The 23,131-nt window shown below is 39.8% G+C and overlaps 1 protein-coding gene across 1 annotated transcript in view; it reads left to right on the top strand.

Annotated features, from left to right (window-relative positions):
* The window catches only part of MALRD1 (MAM and LDL receptor class A domain containing 1), a 290,404-nt gene extending 267,551 nt beyond the window's left edge, over nt 1-22,853 (top strand). Inside the window, exons 36-40 of the mRNA XM_075022465.1 lie at nt 10,208-10,290; nt 10,383-10,473; nt 19,919-19,994; nt 21,655-21,711; nt 22,444-22,853. Coding sequence (XP_074878566.1) covers nt 10,208-10,290; nt 10,383-10,473; nt 19,919-19,994; nt 21,655-21,711; nt 22,444-22,572 — 436 coding nt within the window. The 3' untranslated portion in view covers nt 22,573-22,853. The remainder of the gene's footprint in view (nt 1-10,207; nt 10,291-10,382; nt 10,474-19,918; nt 19,995-21,654; nt 21,712-22,443) is intronic.
* The last annotated feature ends 278 nt before the right edge of the window (nt 22,854-23,131 follow it).

Here is a 23,131-nt window from a genome sequence, read left to right as displayed (position 1 = left end):
GAAGACTAACTGTTGGTCATTCTGAATGCACACATGACATAACAGGTTAGGTATTCTGTATGACAAATGTTTCAGATAAAAATAAGAAAAGCAGATGTGCCTCACAGCAGAGAAAAGGTGTACTTTGGCCAAGTGATATTGGTACGAATGACAGAAACAACTCTTGCAGGTAGGAATGGCTAGTTCCGTACTTCCCATTTGTTAATTGTTTTCTGTCAGTAACTGAGTGAGCTATGTTGTGGACACTTGCAGACAAAAATAGAAATCAGTGCTGGTTTTACATTTATCACATGCTGACTGTACCTCACTCCCATCTACTTATGAAATTTCTGTGGGCAGAAGCAGCTTTGGTCACTGTTGTTTGTCTAGCAGCTAATTTTTCTGTTTTGCCTCCATTACTTGTCGAGCACTTCCTTTTACACATCTGTGTAGATTTAAATAAATACATAAAAATAAAAATTCTGTAGGCATCTCCAGGATCACAAAAGATGATTAACATTTCAGGACATTTTCTTGATGTTCAATCTGCCTTTTAATGCAAATCTTTTTAACATAAACAAGACTGGCATTTAAATTATTAAATCTGCAGAAGTGCAGGGGAGATGCCAAATGGATATTTAGTACTTAATGCTCTCAATGCTGCTAGATTAACATCACATATGATTTAATTGTTTTTTTAACCTTTTATCAGGTTCAGCATAAAGCGTGAGGGCTCTTGAGAAAAGTGAAACCAATACAGTATATTGACAAAAGCTAACAGCTTTCAAACATGAAAATGCAGAACATTGTTCTATACTGAACAACCTTAGTCATTATGAAACATTAGTAATTACTGCTATTGTGGAAAAAAAAAGAAAAAAAGGAAAGAAAAAAACCCAAACCCAACAGATTTCAGCATTCAGTTTTCCACATGCATCAAAGCCCTCTTTGAAAATACAGACTGTTGGAACTTTTTCTTTCCAAGCTAATGAGAAGCTGTGTTTATGCTTGTTCTTGGAGGTCATGGACTTGATTCCCTCCTGCAAAGCTCTTCTCCTGTCATTTGCCCCTACCCGAGAGCTGTATGCAATAGCGATGCATTAGAGTGATAGTTTCTCTATCTCAGACTGGACAAAATAATTGCACAAGTAAGGAATCAGCTGCCAGGAGGAAAATGAGCAACCAAGTACACATCTGTACCTGCAGTTGATGAGGCAAGCGGCTCTGGTGCAGGCCTGATCTGCAGCGGAGAGCTCCAGCGCAGTGTGCGGGGGGGTCCCAAACTGGGGGAACCTCAGGAGGAGCCAGGAGAGCCGCTGGGAGCCCGCAGCTGCCTAGCCACCGGGACCACCGCCAACAGGACGGGCAAACGGGCCCTGGTGCGGCAGCCAGGGCCTGGCGTGGCAGTTTGCGCAGCAGTTCACGCAGAAGGGCGGGCAGGGAGGGCGCTGAAGCCCTGCCAGCTCAACCAGGGAGCGACGGTATCCACCCGGCAGAAAGCCACGGTGGCCTCTCTGAGCAGCTGCCCAGACAGAGCTCGGGTGGGAGCGCGCTGCCGGCCAGGTGCCAGGCTGCAGGCTGTGCCCTCTCACTGCCAGCCAGGTGCCAGGCTGCAGGCTGAGCCCTCTCTTTCTTGTGCCAGTAGCAGATGGCAGCAGTGAGCGCACCGGTGGGAGAGGCGTCCAGGTAGAGGAACTGCTCCGCTTGGTGACAGAGCTCCGGGAGGAGGTGAGGAGGTTGAGGAATATCAGGGAGTGCAAGAGAGAGAGAGACACTACTGGAAGGGCACCCTACCTCTCCTGCGACAGGCCCAACAGGCAGAGAGGATGCATGATACGGAGGATTCCCTCTCCTCTCTCCACCTGGCTGAACACAGTGATTTAAGGGATAGGGGGGCAATGGCGACAAGTTCCTGTCCGGTGCAGCAGGCACATCTCCTCTGTGACTACCCCACTTTTGCAGGTACCCGTGCATAATAGGTACAAGGCTCTGCAAGTGGAACCGAACAATAACGAGGATGATGGTTCATCTAACATGGAGGTGTCACCAAGGTTGTGTCAGCCTACACCCTGCATCAAAACTGCTCCCATAAAGAAAAAAAGACGGGTCATTGTCATAAGAGACTCCCTTCTGCAGGGAACAGAATGCTCCATATGCAGGCCAGACCCACGTTTTAGGGAAGTCTGCTGCCTCCCTGGGGCCCGGGTTAAAGACATGAAAAGAAAGCTTCCTACCCTGGTACGGCCCTCAGATTATTATCCATTGTTGATTTTTCAGGTAGGCAGCGATGAAGTTGCAACAAGAAGTCCAAGGGCAATGAAGAGAGACTTCAGGGCCTTGAGACAACTCCTTAAGGGATCAGGAGCACAAGTAGTGTTCTCATCTATCCTTCCAGTTGCAGGGAATGATGAGGGAAGAAACAGGAAGAACCAGCAGATCAATACCTGGCTCCGAGCCTGGTGTCACGGGGAGAATTTGAGGGTTTTTGATCATGGGTCAGTTTATACACCAGGCCTGCTGGCAACAGATGAGGTACAGCTGTCTCAAAGGGGGAAAAGAATCTTTGGACAGGAGTTATCAGGGCTCATTGAAAGAGCTTTAAACTAGATTTGAAGGGGGAAAGGGATAAAACCAGGCTCACTAGAGATAAGCCTGGGAGCGGCACACCGGTGTTTGAGGGACAGTGTGCTAGCGAGGTCCTTCGATCTGCCGTCTCAGTGGAGGTAGGGGATGGTGATCCATGTGGCAGCAAAGACACAAGGGTTATTGATGTGTTAGAAACCATGGAAGCGCCTGAGAATGGTCATGTAGGAATTAGGGCTTCTCCCCCCAGAAAGGTGGTGGGATCAATAGCCCAGCTGAAGTGCCTCTACACCAATGCATGCAGCATGGGCAACAAACAGGAAGAGCTGGAAGCCATTGTACAGCAGGAAAACTATGACATAGTTGCCATCACAGAAACGTAGTGGGATGACTCGCACAACTGGAGTGCTGCAATGGATGGCTATAAACACTTCAGAAGGGATAGGCAAGGAAGGAGAGGTGGTGGGGTGGCCCTGTATGTTAGGGAGTTTTTTGATTGTGTAGAGCTTAATGATGGTGACGATATGGTTGAGTATTTATGGGTAAGAATCAAGGGGAAGGCCAACAAGGTAGATATCATGGTGGGAGTCTATTATAGGCCACCCAACCAAGATGAAGAGGCAGACAGAATATTCTATAAGCTGGGAGAAGTCTCACAATCACTAGTCCTTGTTCTTGTGGGGGACTTCAACTTACCAGCTGTCTGCTGGAAATACAATACAGCGGAGAGGAAACAGTCTAGGAGGTTCCTGGAGTGTGTGGAAGGTAACTTCCTGACACAGCTGGTGAGTGAGCCAGCTAGGGAAGGTGCCCCACTGGACCTGTTGTTTGTGAACAGTGAAGGACTTGTGGGTGATGTGATGGTTGGAGGCCATCTTGGGCATACCAGTCATGAAATGATAAGAGTTTTTGATTCTCGGAGAAGTAAGGAGGGGGGTCAGCAGAACTGCTACTTTTGACTTCCAGAGGGCAGACTTTGGCCTGTTTAGGAGCCTAGTTGACAGAGTCCCTTGGGAGGCAGTCCTGAAGGGCAAAGGAGTCTAGGAAGGCTGGACAGTCTTCAAGAAGGAAATCTTAAAGACACAGGAGCAGGCCATCCCCATGTGCTGAAAGACAAGATGGAGGGGAAGAAGGCCAGCCTAGCTGAACAGAGAGCTTTGGCTGGTACTCAGGAAAAAAAGGAGAGTTTATGACCTTTGGAAGAAGGGACAGGCAACTCAGGAGGACATTAGAAAAGCCAAAGCCCAGCTAGAACTTAATCTGGCTACTGCCATAAAAGACAATAAAAAATGTTTCTATAAATACATTAGCAGCAAAAGGAGGGCTAAGGAGAATCTTCATCCTTTATTGGATGTGGGGGGAAACACAGTGACAAAGGATGAGGAAAAGGCTGAGGTACTTAATGCCTTCTTTGCCTCAGTCTTTAATAGTAAGACCAGTTGTTCTCAGGGTATCCAGCTCCCTGAGCTGGAAGACAGGGACAGGAAACAGAATGAAACCCCCATAATCCAGGAGGAAATAGTTAGCTACCTGCTACACCACTTAGACACACACAAGTCTATGGGACTGGATAGGATCCACCAAGGGTACTGAGGGAGCTGGCAGAAGTGCTCACCAAGCCACTTTCAATCACTTATCAGCAGTCCTGGCTAACCAGGGAGGTCCCAGTTGACTGGAGGTTAGCAAATGTGACGCTCATCTACAAGGAGGGCCAGAAGAAGGATCCAGGGAACTGCAGGTCTGTTGGTCTGACCTTGGTGCTGGGGAAGGTTATGGAGCAGATCATCCTGAGTGCCATCACACGGCACGTATAGGACAACCAGGTGATCAGGCCCAGTCAGCCTGGGTTTATGAAAGGCAGGTGCTGGTTGACCAACCTGATCCCCTTTTATGAGAAGGTGACCTGCTTAGTGGATGAGGGGAAGGCTGTGGATGTTGTCTACCTGGACTTTAGTAAAGCCTTTGACACCATTTCCCACAGCATTCCTCTGGAGAAACTGGCTGCTCATGGCTTGGATGGGTGTACTCTTCACTGGATAAAAAACTGGCTGGATGGCCAAGCCCAAAGAGTGGCGGTGAATGGAGTTAAATCCAGTTAGCAGCCGGTCACAAGTGGTGTTCCCCAGGGTTCTGTACTGGGGCCAGTTCTGTTTAATAACTTTATCAATGATCTGGATGAGGGGATCGAGTGCGCCCTCAGTAAGTTTGCAGATGACACCAAGTTGGGAGGGAGTGTTGATCTGCTTGATGGTAGGAAGGCTCTACAGAGGGATCTGGACAGGCTGGATCGATTGCCTGAGGCCAATTGTATGGGATTCAACAAGGCTAAGGGTTGGGTCCTGCACCTGGGTCACAACAACCCCATGCAATGCTACAGGCTTGGGGAAGAGTAGCTGGAAAGCTGCCTGGCAGAAAAAGACCTGGGGGTGCAGGTCGACAGCCAGCTGAATATGAGCCAGCAGTGTGCCCAGGTGGCCAAGGCGGCCAACGGCATCCTGGCTTGTATCAGAAATAGTGTAGCCAGCAGGAGCAGGGAAGTGATTGTCCCCCTGTACTCAGCACTGTTGAGGCTGTGCCTCAAATACCGTGTTCGGTTTTGGGCCCCTCACCACAAGAAAGACATTTTGGTGCTGAAGCATGTCCAAAGAAGAGCAACGAAGCTGGTGAAGGGTCTAGAGCACAAGTCCTCTGAGGAGCAGCTGAGGGAACTGAGGTTGTTTAGTCTGGAGAAAAGGAGGCTGAGAGGAGACCTCGCCGCTCTCTACAACTACCTGAAAGGAGGTTGTAGCGAGGTGGGGGTCAGTCTCTTCTCCCAAGTAACAAGTGATAGGACAAGAGGAAATGGCCTCAAGTTCCACCAGGGGAGGTTTAGATTGGATATTAGGAAAAATTTCTTCACCAAAAGAGTTGTCAAGCATTGGAACAGGCTGCCCAGGGAAGTGGTTGAGTCACCATCCCTAGACGTATTTAAAAGATGTGTAGATGTGTCACTTAGGGACATGGTTTAGTGGTGGACTTGGCAGTGCTAGGTTAACGGTTGGACTGGATGATCTTAAAAGTCTTTTCCAACCTAAATGATCCTATTATTCTATGATTTATTTTGAGTTTTGCATATGCTACCTTTAATACGGCACAAAGTTTGATATCCTGAAATGCAGCAGTGTATCAGCCAGACATGTCCTTGTAAATTAAACCTGCCCTGAATGAACACCAAAAAAACCAGACACCTTGTCTGGTTTTTATTTTTCATTCTGAGTGAGATGAGCCACAACCGCAGGCACAGGATGCAGCAACACAAGGCAACGCTGAGTTCATTCCTCTGCATTACTGATATCTATATTAGGAAATAATGAGTTGGAAATCCTAGAAGAAAATTTGGAGGGTTAACATTCTTCCTTCCAGGGTGACTTTCCCGTAAGAACTTGCTAATAGCAGAAGACATTTTGTCAGGCAGGATAGATTAGGATGTGCACTGGGATGGAAGTATTCAAGTACTATTTCATCTGTCTTTCTCTCTTGCTCCTCCTGTTTCAACTATGAGGAGCTTCCTGTCTGAACGGATTGCAGTGGCTATCTCTGTATTTCAGATAAGCTTAAGACTCATGTAAAATGTGGTGCTGCTAATTACTCAAGACGTAATTAGCCCAAGGAAATGAGTCGCACATAAATAATGTGGAATTTCAGCTTCATGACTCAAGAGATAAATTCATAGCCTTTTCAGAGTTGTCTGTCTTTAACATAAAATAGCAGAAAAGGATTATTAAGGAAGCTCTTCAAAATTCCCATTACCCCACTAATGAAGATTTAACACATTGCCCAGAAGACATGGTTGATCTTCACTCTGTAAGGTCCTTCCACCACATCAGCATTTCCATATCCCCAGCTGCTCTCATCAGAGAGGAAGCTAATAGTGACGTTGAAGAAGCAACTTATCTGCCTCCCAACTGAGAGTAAAGTACTGTAAGCACAGTCCATGCACAGCAGTGGATAGGTAGTTAAGAGTGTTCCCCTTCATTAACTGGACTTCAAGTAAGCCACCTCTTGCGTGCATGCCACAGGCTGCTCTGACCTACCTGGAGCTGTTAGGGTAATTAAAGTTCACTTCAGGATTGCATGCGTCAAGGACTGCACAGTGGAAAGGTGACATTTGACTTCATTTCCTATAAAGCTGCAAAGGACCAAAATTGTGTAAGACATCTATAAAACAAGATTCATTTGGATATTTAAGACAAGTTTCCCTCTATCCTGGGCACAGAAATGTTTGGCTTCAGTAAATGCCAGAGGCAGTGCTTGTATCAGCTGAGACCCAAAGATGTTAATGAACAATTTTCCCATGTTTTTCTTGCAGCCTCACTGAAAGTTGCAGGCTTCTCAGCTAGCTGTAACTCCTATTTTCTCTTGTTTGTTTTTTGGGGGGTTTTGTTGGTTTTTTTTTTTTACTTCAGAAGATGGCATTTTGTAAGTAATGAACAGCCAAACCTTAGGAAGAGTTGAATGAATCTCCAAATTATAACCCAGATTTTTCTGATAGTCTTATATCTTACCTCAGTGGCAGAGGTGACTGCTAAGTTCCCCTGGCAAAGATAAAAATGAACAAATAAATTAATGTGTGAAGATACAAGTGGGATTTCTTAACCAACTCATATACTCTTCAAGTTTTTTGTTGTTTAGCACTCATTTGCCATCCAGGTCTTTAAGGATTATCTATGTTGTCCTTACTATACTCATCTTTTTTGCCTTGCCTCCTGCCTCATTGCCAAGTTTCAGAGATATTATATTTGCTCCACCTTAATCCATTTTTTACACTTTTTTTTTTTTTTTAAGCAATGGGAGTATTATAAGGTGACACTTTTAGTAACAGCCTAGACAGACACAGCGGAAAATCATTCCACTGGCCAAAATTACACATGTTGATAGTCTGACATCAGATTCTTAAGTGGTGTGTGTCATGTAACATAAAACTATACTGTTGGGCTTCAGAGATTTGGAGGGTAATACATGGCCAACCTAAGGTGGTTAGTAGTTGATTATAAACCCCATAAATATGTATAAGAAGATAAACTAGTTATCTATATGACTAAAAGGTGCTTAACTTTTTTATCCATAATTCAAACACAGCATGAATATGTGAAATATTTCATCAGTAAATGGAAACAAAGCATATGAAGATATATTTAGTTATTACTGGGTAGTAGGACTTTCCCATACTTTTACCAGTACACAGACCTGCTTTATGAGAACTACCTCCTTGTAGCTCTGAGATGAGCCATGCCCCAGTGGCTCCAGAGCAGCAGATGGCACCTCTCTTGCCATGTCTGAGTAGTGCTTGTGCACAGCTGCAAATCTGTTTTCTCATTCTTTCTTTTACAGTCAAGTAAGTTCTGCAGTGACAAGAAAGAGAGCAATTTTGGTTAAAAGCATATCTAGCTCAACAGAAAATCTGGCAAATGGGGGGAAAGGAAATTATACAATCGAGAGCAATCAGAAAATGATTTTGATGGGTGATTACTATCAGACTGCAATGTTTCTACGTGGATCCACAGGGCTTGATATGAGCCCAACTGCAATTTGACATTTGTATAAAATCATCAGTCCACATAAAAGACCAGCTTATGAATGACATGATTTTGTAGCATGCTGAAGAAGAAGGAGGACTGAAGGGACCAGGTATTTTCAGTCACTGAATACAATGGGTCTCCAGCTCAGCCAGAGCTGTCAGCTGAAATTGTGCCACTTTTTCTTTAAAATGAGCATGTCAGAATATGCTACTGGCTCCACTCTTTAAAGCTAGGATTCATTAGTATATCAATCACTAACATGGAACAAGGTAACCCTTTAACCAGAGAAAACTCAGGTCTCTGGGATTAAATGAGTTAAATAAATCTCTCTGTGCCCACTGTGTTCAAGTAGAGCTGGTGCTTTCCTCCCAGCATGTTCTCTGCCCACTATTTTTCAATGGTCCACTGAGTTGCAACAAATCCTACACCAGCCGCTATTGGTCTTTAGTGGTCACTTTCCTCCTGTCATGTCTGAGACTGGGATATAGATCTGTTTTTCGACATGCACTGATCCTTTCAGGATTCTCCTAAATTTCACTGAGGCTGCGGACAGATGCTTGCTGCTCCTATAATCCTACCCTTCCTCTACCTACATCCACCACACTGTCATTTTCTGGGAAAATGAAATACTCCTCTCCCTCCAGAGTGCCTCAGTTAATTCAGTGTGCAACTGCTAGGATAAGGCACACAGCCAATACCATGTGCTAAACCGTGACAAACAACACAAAATTCTCTCACACATGTTCAAATAAAATAGCTTTAATATAAAGATTTAACTGTATATATGTGCGATTTCATATTATATATTTAAGGGCAGGAGAAGAAACCATAATTACAAAAGAAAAATTACTTTATAAAAATTGGTGACTATGAAAAAGATGTTGGTGTTACAGTGAGAAAGGAACTCGATATACAATACCCCCCATATTAATAGTTTGTGAAACTGTAAAGAAAGAAATCATGAGAAGTGAAACTAATTTCCTATTCATTTGACATTAGTAGGACTGAAGCTGGATTACCACCATCACTTATTTATGAAGCTGCTTTTTCTAAAAAAAAAGTTGAAAATTTATGAAGCTCATAAACCACCAGACAGGCAGATAATTGAAAAGTTGGTAGAAGTCATTGCAGTGTGACACTCAGCGTGGGGTTCAGCTCATCAAGTGGGGTGCCTGAAATTTAGATGTCAATATGTAGCTATCCCTCTAATAACCCTTTACACTAGTCATCATTTAGGGTTTGTAAATGTAGGTGCCTACGGCCATTTTGAGACTCCCTGGGGTTCCCAGAAGGGTTAGGTTGGGTGCTCCAAACTGCACCCGTCTCAGCAGAGGCAGCCAACCCTCACCTGGGTCTCCAAGGTCCCTTCATTCTGTTGGAGAAGGCCACAATAAAAACAAGTAGCCAAAAGCTAAATCTAGACAAATTAAAGTGAGAAATGATACACACTTTTTTGGTGACTGTGATTAACTGTTAAGCAACAAGTGTAAAGTAAAACATCAAAGTTTGCGTCAGATTGTTTGTATTTTGGTTACTTCAGATCAAGACTGGATTTGAACCGAAAAGCAAACTTAAAATAATTTGACATGGCTGATGTTGTTAGCTCAATGCTTAGGTTGTGAAGAGACATTTGTTGAAGGGGTATCATTTTTACAAGAAAATAGAAAACCAAAAGAGAGACAGATTAGGTGGGGAGAGAAAAACATCATAACTCTAATTGTGTATCATTCTCTACATTAGTGTCCCAGATCCTCAGCTCAGAAATTTATTAAACTCTCACATAGGGGATAACAGGGAAATTAGTCAAATTTCTTTTGCTGTGGGAGAACAATACAGTGGCAACATGTACAAGGCAGCCAATTCTAATCTTTGAACTTTGTTTTATTTCATTTTTCTCTCTCTTAGGTTTGTTTTGTGTATTTCTCACTTAGATTTCATTTTATTAGCTTTGAAGCTGCTCTTTGTGATTCCTGGGTGAGATTTAGTCACTGGCAAAACTGCTCAAAAGGATTTGCATTTCTTGTGTGCTTGTCACTGTTTATGATCCTTGCTTCTCCCTTTTTCAAAAACTGTTGTTTTATTCACAGATGTGGAAAAGAATGGAAAGGAAACCGTTGCCACATAAGTGCTAAGCCTCTTCAGCCTCCAACTTCAAGTCTCCTTCAAAATGGTGGGTCTGTAAAAAGAAAAAAATATATTTCAATTCATTCTTTGAGTGTTTCCTCTTACTTATTTCTGTCTTTGATTGCTCTGATTTTGCAGATATTTGGATTGGGTTGGGTATCGGTTTCTTGCTGATTAAAATTACAGCTGCTGCCTTGTATTTCCTTTCGAAGAAGGAAGTGCCAGAAACGTAAGTGAAACTTTTATTTTGTGTAAAGCAGACACAAATGTGGCACAAAGCAATGGCTAACTGCCCAGTCTCATTGGTTTCAACTTTTAAATCTCCCCACAGTCTGTTTGCCTTCATATGCAAGACTAAGCATAAAACCTAGCTTTGCAACAAAAGCTGACCTTAGTGGACCCCAGTCTGGAAACAATGAGTTATGGCTTGACTGCTTAGACTGTTTTGATTGCAACATTGTATGATTATTCTTAAATTATAAAATTCATCAACCACCTTAATAGCAGTAGCCCCGATTTTTGTACATGATTGTTAAATGTGAGAAATAAGAGGTATTTATGGTTTCTCAAAACCTCTGATGTTTAGTTTCTTAAAGGTAGATTCACAGCTCTTCCTGAAGCTACTGAGTACCACATATACCTGGTGGGACATTTTTGCCCTAAATATTTCAATATTTACACACATCTGTGAACTTAACTGGATGGGATAAAAATGTTTTTTTTCTATTTTAAAATATTAGGGGTTCTCATAAAAAGCTTTAATAGGTTAGAAAAAATGCAAGCTGTGAGACTCCAGAATTACGTGATTTTTTTTAGAAATCATAGTGTTTGCCCCCGCTCCTTCAGTTACTACAGAAATACTCAAAATCTGACTTTCTCTTTTAATGTTGTATTAGTCTTCTTAATCAGACGTTCTTTAGATGTGTCTCACCAATGTCACCCTATCTGTTCCTCCCACCCATTTCCCCTAACTCTTCATCTCACACCCATCATCCAATACTGTCATCTTGCACTAAGATCACCCCAGTACAGACCTCTTGGCTTGTGGTTCAAGGACCTGTCTTACTCGTGGTGAATGAGTGCTCTAGCTGGTGATTATTTATTTTTTCAAAATCTATATTATTCCATCCAGTACTATGCTTGTGCAAAGAGCAACTAAATTGTCTTCTGACATCCTACTGCATAAAGTGCATCCTCAGTAAAGGAAAAAAATCAGCAAAATTGGTGGTGGTTTATTTCAAAATTTATTTCAAGTGCTTTGAATAACAGTACTAGTAGTACTAGAGATATCTCTTCATCCAGTTATTTGAGTTCAGAGTTTTTTAAGATATGCCTTAGACTGACAGTTCATTATTTCACAGATGTATTTCCTTGCCCTTCCTGTCAACCCTCTCATAATCTCTGCTTTCCCTTTCCTCCCTAATTTAAGAGTCTTAAATTTTTTTTCCTGTTTCTTATTTTCCTCTAACACTTGTATTTCTTCTCTGCCCATCTCTTGACTTATTCTGCTAGATCCTTCTCTGTCATCACGTACCTACTACTGTCCCTTCCTCCCTTTCAGCAATTCCTGTTGTGCATTGCCTTGTCCATTTTCATGTTGTTAGATTTCCCTCACCCCTCATTTTCTTCTCCAGAATTCATCTTCAAAGCTGTCTCTTTTCCTTTAAACTTGTGCTCTGCTATAGACCTTTCTCTCTTTGGGGATGTTGTTATCTCCCAAACTATCTACTGAACTATGCAGACTCCTGTCCTGACATTATTGCTGCTGACATGTCTCCTAACACTTCATGCTACCCCTGACAGGTAGAGTTGTCTATGGACACAGAAGCAAAATATTAAAGCAGGAACATTTAGTGGTTGTGCTACTGTTAATTAAATCATATTTTCACCTACTTTCTTTATGTCTGCTTCCTCTTCTGTAAAGTGGGAATAATCCACTTAATAAGCTTAATAATAAGAATTTCCTTATCTTACTTCACAGGGGCTTTAAGACTTAATTCATCCACATTTATACAACCTGCTAAGGTACATGTGGAAAGGCACCTGAGAAGCACAAGATTAGCTGTGTTGTAACAGCTACTTGATGGGGTTTTTTTTGTAATTTCAATTAATATTTTTGCAAAAGAAAAAAGTGTGATTTTTTTCTCAAAACATATTTGGTGGGGTTTTTTAATCAACAAATGTTTATTTTTAATTATGCTACTTCTCCTGTGCTCTAAACACTCCCTTTTACCTTTTTCTTTCATAAATGCCTGCTTAAGGGTTACTGCACTGCCATCCACTTCTCTTATACCCATGTATCTCTCTTCAAGGAAAATTTTTTCCTTTTTTGTAATTATATATGCTAAAAAAAAAACCAACTATGAAGATATGAAGAGAATCAGAGATGTGAATAGAGGGTTAGAAAGTTTACACAGCAAAGCTCAATCTGGTCTTGATTGTTTTCACTGGAGCTGCCAAAAGGTAAGATATGATGATGAAAATTTTTGTGGTTCCAAGTTTTGTCTATTAGGAACTGACTAAGATTGTCAAATCATTTTGCCCATGATACAGAATAAAAAACTTATTTTCACTGTTTTTAATCATAGTTGACTTAACATGTAAGTTAAAAAGCATTTTATAGGCATCTTATCAAGAAATAATCTAGCTAAAAAATGGCAATTTGATTGAGATTGTGAAATTGTGAAAACAATGAAATCTGAAACTTTGAATTTGAGAACATAAGTTCATCCAGGCAGTTTGTCTCTCCCTCTTCAACTACCTAGTGCCTAGAGTGATTTTTTATACAAAAATCATAGCTGGAAACATAGTAGTAAATTGAGGCAAGTTGCTCCTTGACTGCTTAATCAGTAATCAGAAGTGACTAGTCAAAATGCAGCCAATGTTACCATACTGAAGTTCGGATCTTTAAGATAAGACTTTAGAATAAGAAATGACTTGTGTTTGCATAAGTCTGTAAAATGTACAATGTGACAGCACCACACAGAGGCATGAGATTTTACTCCTGATTTTTTTTAAGAGGATTTGATGAACTAGAGGAATTTAACTGTGCACATGAATGATACTTTCCTACAATTCGTTTTCACTTCAAAGGCTTGTGTCTGCTTTCAGCCTTTGTGGGTCATGTTGTTTTCTTAAAGTCACTAGGCATTAGAGGCACTCCAGGAGTGCCTGCTTGGCCATCCTCTCACAGGGAACTTTCACACACTTGAGCCCCTATTTACTACCTTTTGATAAATCCTTTCGCTAGCTATTTTTAAATAATTTTTATTAGTGTCTCCTTTTTCCTTACTGGTGTAGAACCACACATATACTCATTGGCAGATGGTCCTCCAGAGACACATTAACAGCTGTAGGTGTTATCTTCCAGGACATTTTAAAATGGAGCGCAGGTCCATCTATGCCTCAATGGAAGTAGCACAGAAATGTGCACAAGAGCTGGAGGAGAAGTTTCAGAGTCCAATAAAACTAATTTTTTTCACCAGAAAACCAGGTAGCAGCCAGCAGGAGTAGGCTGGTGACCCCTTAGACAATTGCTGGCTAAGAAGTTGTCACTAACACTGGTGAGAATCTGAGAGTTAAATTTGTCCCTCTTTTTCTTCACTGGAAAAAACAATAGTGCCTTAACCCCTCCTTTCAACCCAGAAAGAATTCCCTGCTTCCCCTTTGCTCTCTCTGTCTTCTCCTTCCTTTGCAAGAGTTTCATCTGTGATCTGCAGGCTTTAAACTCTTCAGTGCCTGAGTGGGAGTTACTGGAAGTCATCATATAAGTTTATTTCCTAATGGACAAAAACAACCCGCCACATGGCTTGGCAGCAGCATACTTCATTACCACAATGGCATTCAGATATGCAAGCTACTTCCCAGCTCCCAGCTGGGGATATGTGAAACTTTTGTATAGGAATCCCAAATCAGAGGAAGCTTATAAGTTTCTCATTCCTATTCATGCTCCAGAGATGACATTTTCTAGTCCAGAAGGGAAGGCTGCCAGTTACTCCACTCCTTCAGTGGCATCGGTCTTTATTGACCAAATAGAAGCAAAGCTTCATTTTAGCTTCCATTTTATTGCAGCTGCCTTCTCATGCTTCATTCTACTTTAAAAAGTGAGAATGTGAAAAGTGAGTGACTTCCCGCCCAGCTAAGCTATGCTTCTTTGCTATTGCCTCCAAAGCAGTCAATGTCCCTGGATCCTTTCAGTTTGTTTCTTTCCTATTCTTGATCTGTGCCATCAGCTGCAATGCTAATGTACCACAGCTGTTATCAGTCCTGTCAGTCATAATGAACATAGAACATTAAATTTTCCAAAGTGCATCAGTGATGTATCTTGCCACACAGGCAACAAAGTGAAAAACTGAGGTGCTCTGAGAAAATATTTTAAAATGATAGAAAATCATGGGAAAACAGGACACATAGAGGCCATTTTTTAGCCTGCTACAGGACAGACTCAATTGTATCACTTCTGGGTTTGTACTTGAAGACCTTTAGCAACTTGAATTTGATGGCATCCTCAGGCAACCCTGGTACCCTAAGTAGAAAGAAAGTTTACTATTGGAAAGTTTTTTTTCTAATTGCTGATATGTCTGTTTACAATTTAAGTTCATTCCTATTCACCATGGACAAGAACAGATTATTCCCTTCCTCCTTGCAAAAAGCTTTTTATGTACTTGAAGGCAGCTGTCATGCCTCCTTACAGGCTGCTTTCTTTAGGCTAAACAAGCTCAGTGCTTTCAGCCTTTCTTCATGGTTAAGGTTTTCTTACAATTATGATGATTCCCAGTTGCTGTTGCCAGGATTTTCTCCAATTAGAGCATACGCTTCTGGAGGTCTAGTGTGGAGGAACGGATAGCGTATTCCAGGGGAGGCTCTCCAAGCAGATCTGAAGGACTGTCAGAGGTCATTGCTGGCTATGCCTCTGTTCCTGTATCCCAAACTGATAAACAGAATGACAATAGAATTACATTCATTGAACCATTTTCAGCTTGTGAACTGGGAGACAGGTTCTGTTCTTGTAGAATGAAAAAAAAAAAGATACAGTTATATGAGAAAAAGAAAACAAACTAGGAAGCAGCAGCCACAACTGTTGTTTGGGAGTTACTATCCAAATCCATTCCTTCTTCTGTAGAATATTTTTTTTCTGAAGGATGAAACCAAGTGCTATCATCAGAAGTCTTCAGTTTTTCTGAAATATACATCTCTCAACCACCACACATAGGAAAGGTTGCAAAGAAACAAGAGGTGACATGCTGAAACAGAGCAAATCTCTTGGTCTATAGCCTTCAAGATCACCAAGATGAAAGATGCAAAGGACTGGTTTAAAAAAAAAGAAATAATTAGGTTTTCTAAAGTGACCCAAAGGGTACAAAGTGCAGACCTAGGAAGCCCAGACAGCATATTAACAGCCTAATCAAGCATCCAAGTGAATTGTAGATGATTCTAAATGCAGCTTTTGGAAAGTCTACCCTCCTTGCATCACACCTCCCAATTCTCCTGTGGGATGTGCAAAATATAGCCTACTTCTGCCAAACTAAATTTAGTGTAAAAGGCTTTATAAATGCTTTGGATATTGAGATCATGAGTTATAGTTTCTGTTTAGAACAGAAGCTTTAGAACATATATAAACAATTCTTTTAAGGGCTTATTTTAATCAGTAGCTTAATTGTAATTAAATCTTTGGTCCACTAGGATTTTGTCATTGTTGTTATGGACCTGATGATAAACATGCATCTAGTTCTGTATTTCATACAAATGTGAGTACTGACTAAAGGAAATATTTGATTTTTCATTGAAAGGTACATTGAAAAGTACAAAATTCTGACCTATTGCATCCAAACAAATGAAATCTGGATACTTTAATTTTCCATTAAAAAGCATGATGTTACTCAGTAGTCCCTTTATACACTGGCAGGTTTTTTGTGGAGCACGCAAATTCCTCCCATCTCTGTGAAGTTGTAGTGGAGCAACCTATGACAAGGCAGTAGTTTTTGTTACTAAAGAATGCAGACGAGCTTAGCAAAGCTATGACCCATGTGACCTCATCCCAAGATGATTAATCCTCTACTTTCCTATTGTGGTATTTCTGGTTATGTTAGAAAACCCAGTTCTCTCTGAGCTGCCTTACCCACATGTTTGAGTCTTTTCTTTTTTTTTTTTTCCCTAAACCATCCTAGTCTTGACATTTTTAACCCTAATTATTCCTTGCTTGGTACAGTCTTCTGAACTTGGCATTTATGGGTTTTCTTCGTAAATGAGATTTATAAACATTTCACATTGATTAATTGTTCTGGACCATAATTTTTGTGAGTGATGTATTACCCTTGCTCTTACTGTACAATGGTAACACATACATAACTTTCTCCCCATCATGAGACCTTGTGATGGGCATATTGCTCTTTACTGTAGCAATAAGCTATCATTTTCTAGCAGGACCATGTTTCATTTATGTCAAATAACAGCAAGCACTGCAAGAATGAGCTTAAATCAAGCCACTGCAATACATTTATTTAAACTGCCCAGTCAAGCAGTTTAAAATTAGGGTGTAAACTAGTGACCAGATGGTAACACTCACCCCACTGATTAATACTGCATTTTTATGCTTTCCTCAGCAGTATCTATATTGGTGACAGAGTACGGCAGTGGGCATACCATTGCTTTGCTCTAATAAGGAAAGCTTTGAATTTCTAAATAACTAAAAATCTAATGTGTTGTGTTTACTTCTAGGGATGTATGCACAACATGTAAAGTAATGTGAATGTGTCACCTCAGTTCCCAAGCACAGACTACTTCAGGCAGTTACCATCTCATCCAACTGATGGATTACAGCACTTGTGTAAACAAGTGATTTAAATTTTCACTTGTATATTCTTTAAGGTCTTTTAAGTCATTCAAAATTTCAGAAATTTTTAAGGATAATTATTGGTATCCCTTAGAAAGAATTGTTTGCTACAGTCACAAACAGGGTGTAACCATATATATGTTTGTTTAAATACATTCACATATATGCATCTATGTGTATATATGTGCAACATATATGTTACATGTAAGGTAATATATTCAAGGTGACTTCCAAAGCCCTGCTTTTGCAAAAAGGTTCCTAAGAATAGAATAGAACTTAAGAAAGATTACTCTTCACTTCACCTAAATCTGGGGTGCATAAATTCAACCAGTGCTCATATTTTGGGCCATAAAATTCCCACAGTCCCTAAGGCTAGGTGCCCCACTACATATGCTCTTCATGATTCAGACCTAAAGTAGAGGGACACCTGAAATCTTCTAGACAACCTGAGCAAGACTCAATTTTCATGCTTGAGAAACCCCCACACACATAGACAGGACCAATTTCAGCACTAAACACAGCAACCACAGACGCGCTGTTGAAGAACTCAGCCAGCACTCTCTTCAGTGCCCACAGTTTGGCATAGTATCCTGCTGGTTAGTTATCCTCCTCGCAGAGGAAGCTGGAGATCTGTGTTCAGCATCCTTCCTGCTCTCAGGACAGACCAAAGTACTCAGCGTGTTCTTGTCCAAATAAGCAATATATACGTCTCTCACAAATTGCTTAAGTTCAATGGGGGAGTGGGGGATGAAAGAGAATCAGACCCGTCCCTATCCTTACAATTTCCTATTGGCACATTAAATGTGGTTCCACTGTGAATTGTGTGACTTGTGTTGCCCTTTGGAAGTGTCTCCACTGATTGTAAGCAGAATTGATGTGCTTAATTCTGTATCATGCTGTTAGGCCACACAGTTGGTTTGTGATGTCTAAATGAGACACCAAAATTAAGGCATGCAAATCTGACCCTTTGGGCACTAGTTTAGAAGCAGAGCCAAGTTCCTTGAAAACTTATCTGAGTTTGCTTCTGGCCTCAGGTTTTGTGAGCCATGGTGTGATTTTAGAGTAAAAAATCAATTCTGTGTACATTTTGTGGACTTTATTCAGGTGGATTAGCATGTGAATATAAACTTAGGAGTCATATAAATAATGTAATATAATATAGCTTCACTAAACTAACTAAAAGCATCAGAATATCATGATTTATTATGGTTAAGATCAAATGAACAAATCAACAGGTTCAATATTCAGCTCTCCACATTGCTGTGTCAAGTAATCAAACTGAATTATGAGACTGGCATTAGAAGGAATTACTTTCTGGCAGTCTTGTTGTGAAAGATTTTAAGGAGACATGTCTGGTTTAGTCTAAAACCCAGACTTTAAGGAGACATGTCTGTTTTAGTCTAAAACCCAGACTTAGATTCTTGCACTCATTTAACTCATAAGGCAATATATTTCTGTAGCCTACCTGTGCCTTCCTCTGAAGCATCCGTTATGGTTTTAGTTCTTTGCAAAAGAAATCAGGTGGTGTGTCTCCCCTGTGGCTCTTGCTGAGGAACAACAGCTTCCCTTCCCAACATCTCCATCAGCTGTGTTTCTGTGACTGCTCTTGTCCCCTCAGTCCTGCCTGCCACAGTAACACAGAACCTGTCTATCAGTTCCTAGGGAGACACTGCTTAAACCGTCTGTAGAAGCAGCTTTGGAATAGAAACACTTTTTAGTACAAGAAAATCCATCTCTCAGTCATTGAGATTGCATATTAGCTTTAGGGAACTTTTTATTTTAGAATACTGTACAAACACATCTTTCTATGTACACAAAGGCATGTATATGCTCTTATTCATAAACACACTAGTGAAAAAAAACCTAAATGCATCTCTTCAAAAGCAAAGATTAAAAAAAGTGTGTTTCTGCTTCATTCTTCAGTAATTTTAACTAATTCAGCTGTTGTTTTTTACATGGCATTGGAACAGTTTTGATGATTTCAAGCATTGTGGAATATTAGCAACCAGTCATCTATATGGAATAAAAATTTAGATGTAGGCAGAAAGTTCGATCCCCAAATATCCTTTGCTTTTGCAGAATTAATGGGATTAACTGCACAGGTCATAAGTGCTTACAAAATAGAGGAATATGTGAAGGCTTCTGTCAAACTTCTAGCTGAGATAGTGGACATGAGACCCATAATTAGTAAAATTTCTCCTTTTCATCTGTTATAAATTGCTTAAGGCATTGTGTTTATTCATGAAACCTTTGCATTCCAATAATATCAGTGATTTTTTAAACATTTCTGGTTTTGTAGCAAAAGGTATGAGGCGCTTTTATAGCTTTAAAACTAATTCTGATTATTTTGACCTAAAATGCAAGTTGTTTCTTAATTCTTGGAGAAAAAAGTTCTTACAACAATTGAATAACAAACATGTTCTTGAACTCGGAGCCTAAGACCGATGTTAATTACTGAATTGCTAGTCTGACGGTAGCAAAACACAGAACATGATCTCATCACATGTAAACAAATTATAACAATGCAACTTCTTAGCTAATATCATGTTTTATTTAATGTATAGCACTGTACCCCCATTTTATGAATACCGAATAGTTCTATGCATATCCAAAAGCATATATATTTTTAGCAGCAACAAATGAAAAAAATGTTATTTTAACCTACACACCACTTACACAGAACGTTGGTTTAAGTGCATTAATTTCATTAGAGGTCAGTCGGAAATATATTTAGCCATCTATATTTTTTGACTCAAGTCTTTTCAGCTTGAAACTGTTTAGTTCTTTGACAACCTGTGTGATATTGTGGGTCATTTTGTTGTTGTTTGCTTGACTTATCAAGGAAACTGGAGGAAACCGCTAATGGTTCTTTTGCCAACCCATTGTACGAAAACTTTAGCTCATCTGGAAAAGTAAAGGTAAGTAGCAATAGCTGTTTCTATACATTCAGAAAAATGTGAGGGTATAGTCCTCAAATAAGTTTTCCATTAAAAAAACTGTGTAATCCCTCACTGAATGCTATTTAATAAAAGAAGTAAGAATTAAAAATTGCTGCAGCACTCAGATCAGTTCCAGTGCATTTTCCAAACATCGGCAGATTTGAAATCAGCTCAGTTTTGAGAACATGTTGATGTTTATAACTAATACTGACTGTGGGCTGCTGAATCTGAGAAAAAAAAGTTTTGGGTGAAATATTTAGCCTGACATATAGAAGAAAAAGCTCATTAGAACTTGTCTCATTTTGCTTCTGGAAAAAAAATACAAAGCAAAGACCCAACAACAAAAAAACACCACCACAACAAAAACAAAATGCATGATTCAGCACCCAAGTTGCCTTTGCACACTCACTTAACTTTAATGACATAGTTTATACCACTTCCCAATACGTTAAATGTGCATTACTATTCCCTTCGCTGTAAAATTCACCTTGACATTGAACAAACACTTGGTCACACATTTCCCTAATACCATTTGTTGATCATAATTAAGAGACTGCTAGAGTAACAAAGAAGTTTGTGAATAAAATATATATCTAAAAGTGAACATATTGCAGCAGAAGATTTCAAGGCTAGATTTAATTATCAAATTACAGTGGTAGCCAAAATTTATGTTTTACATATAACAAGAGAAATATGATTGACTTAAAATGCAGCTGTCTCTGCTATTTGATTTATCATTGAAAATAATACAGAAATAACACCTTGTAGCTAAAAGGAGAAAAAAAAAAAAAATGTTTAAAACATCCTTCCTGCCCTCATTTTGATATTACCTTTATTAGCATAGAAAGAACTAGGCTTGGTTTGAAACAGAAAATAAAACTTCCTTGTCCCTTCCAAAGTCAGTAATATAAGATTCCACTGCAGCTTTGAATAGGATTAACTATGACATGCCATTTACTTTCTATAAAAGGTTCCTTACACCTGATTTTAGAGACATTAGATCAAATTAATTCACTTACAGGTTGGGGTTTGTGAGAGCTCCAAGCTGGAAACGTTCCCATCACAATCATGTCCAATTTATCAGGACATTTTTATTTTAGTTAAAATAGATTTCTGACAGGCTTCGTTTAATAGCAAGTTGAAAAACAGAAGCACAGTGTCAGGAGAGACATTTTCATAGAAGACAGCCTCAGGCACTGTGATTGAAGTCCAGGGCTGTACCAGATTTTTCTCTGTTTTCTTTAAGATTGGGAAAATATGTGTTTTCACTAATTCTTCCTTTAAAAGGGAAAACAAGAGGTATGAGTTTTCTCTGACTCTGATGAGCCCTAAATCTGAATGGTGTATCACCAATCAAAGGATATGGTAAAACATGAGCAACAGCTCTTATCTCCAGCTGAATACCCACAAGTTACATACTTGAGGACGTCTGTAAGTTTCGTAAAGAACAATTCTCCCTGGACCTTTCTGAACACCGAAACCATGAGGGCTTAGTGGTGCCACACACTTGCTTATAACATTGCCTCATAGTTTTGGATCCATAGAGCATGTTACTCAGCCAGCCACATGGAAGGATATTTCTGAAATACTATTTGCAGCTCGCTAAAAATATTCTGAAGCAGTTTTTTTCTTTTTATAGTCTCCTGGGTATGCCACCTCACCAGTTGTTCAAATCAGTGTTTCTCCATGGCATGAGGTATGTAATAACACATTTCTCTTCTAAAGTAGGGTATGTGTTGGGCTATTAGATGAAATTAATTTGCAGAGGAAAGGGAAAAATGTCACTTAAAGTGAATGGTATATTGCTACTCGTAATGTTAGCACTTCTGGAAATCTGAGAAAGATGACCAGGGTTGGATTGGCTGACAAGGACCTGGTAATAGCAATTTCATTAATGCTGCTTACGGTAGCTACGTGTTACACTATACAGTAGTTCAGCACTTTCCAGTAAGACAGATGCTGAAGAAAATGTTTAGAACTACAGAAGTCCTCACCTGAAGAGTTCATATTATCTCTTTTCTCATACATTCCTCATTCAAGAAAATTAGAACCAGTCATTTAAATTACAATACTACATACCAAAATTAGTGACCCACTGAAATTACACTGCTGTACACAGATTGCCCCAAAATAATACTGTATATGTATTAAAGCAAGAGCTCTGGAGACAAGTAAAACAAAGGTGGACATGGGTACAGAAGGTTAAATGACTTGATCAGGTGTATGTGGTGGACAAAGGTTTCAGTGGAGCTATGCTAATTTTTGTCAGCTGAAAATCTGGTCTAAAAAGTTTAGAGATTTTATAGTTTGCTTTGAACTTAACATCTTATGTTACTTCTGTAATGAGTCTACAGCCATTCATATGTCCATTCTAACAAACGAATTGAATGACTTGCTTTTTAAATTTCGTTTATGTTTTTTGTGTTAGTATCTGTTTAAAGAAGATGTGAATGCTACTTCTTTTCCAAATCCTCTCTATGGTGAAGCACCAGAAGACATGGAGAAATTATGCAGTTCCTTGAAAACAGACATAAAACAGGATCAATATTGCTTGTAACTCTTTGCCTGAAGATTTGTTCTAAAATCTGAAAGTATGTCATGATACTGTAGCATTTGCAATATGAATGAATAACTCTTTGCAGAATAACTCTTTTATTAAAATAATTATGTTCAGAAAGTAACTTTATATAAAAAATGGAATCCATACATAAGTAAAACATATATATATAGTCTTCTGTCATTTCTATTGGTGCAGAAAGAGATTGGTAACTATAATTATGAATTCATTTTATATTTGTACAGTTCAAATTCCAGCATGTTAATAAAATGTTTAATCAAATCCAGATTCTTGAGGTTTGGGAATCATAATTCTATGTCTATTATTTGAGAAATGATGACTTAAATATTTCTGTAATTTTGCATTAGAAAGGGATTTTAAAAAGCTATTTTAGCATTCCAAGGGGCAGAAGCAAAAGAGAAGTCTTTGTATAATTAGAAACATATCAAGCTAAATCAAAGATGGTCATGAATCATGGTTTTGTATATCAGATCAGCGTGTGATTCATCAATGTGACATACTGGTATGTACATTTATTTTTTAAAAATATTTTTATTAT

Source organism: Buteo buteo, chromosome 2 (assembly GCF_964188355.1).
Source record: "Buteo buteo chromosome 2, bButBut1.hap1.1, whole genome shotgun sequence".
NCBI classification, from domain to species: Eukaryota; Metazoa; Chordata; class Aves; order Accipitriformes; family Accipitridae; genus Buteo; species Buteo buteo.
The sequence above is the reverse complement of the archived record's forward strand: the minus strand, read 5'-3'. Positions and strand labels throughout refer to the sequence as shown.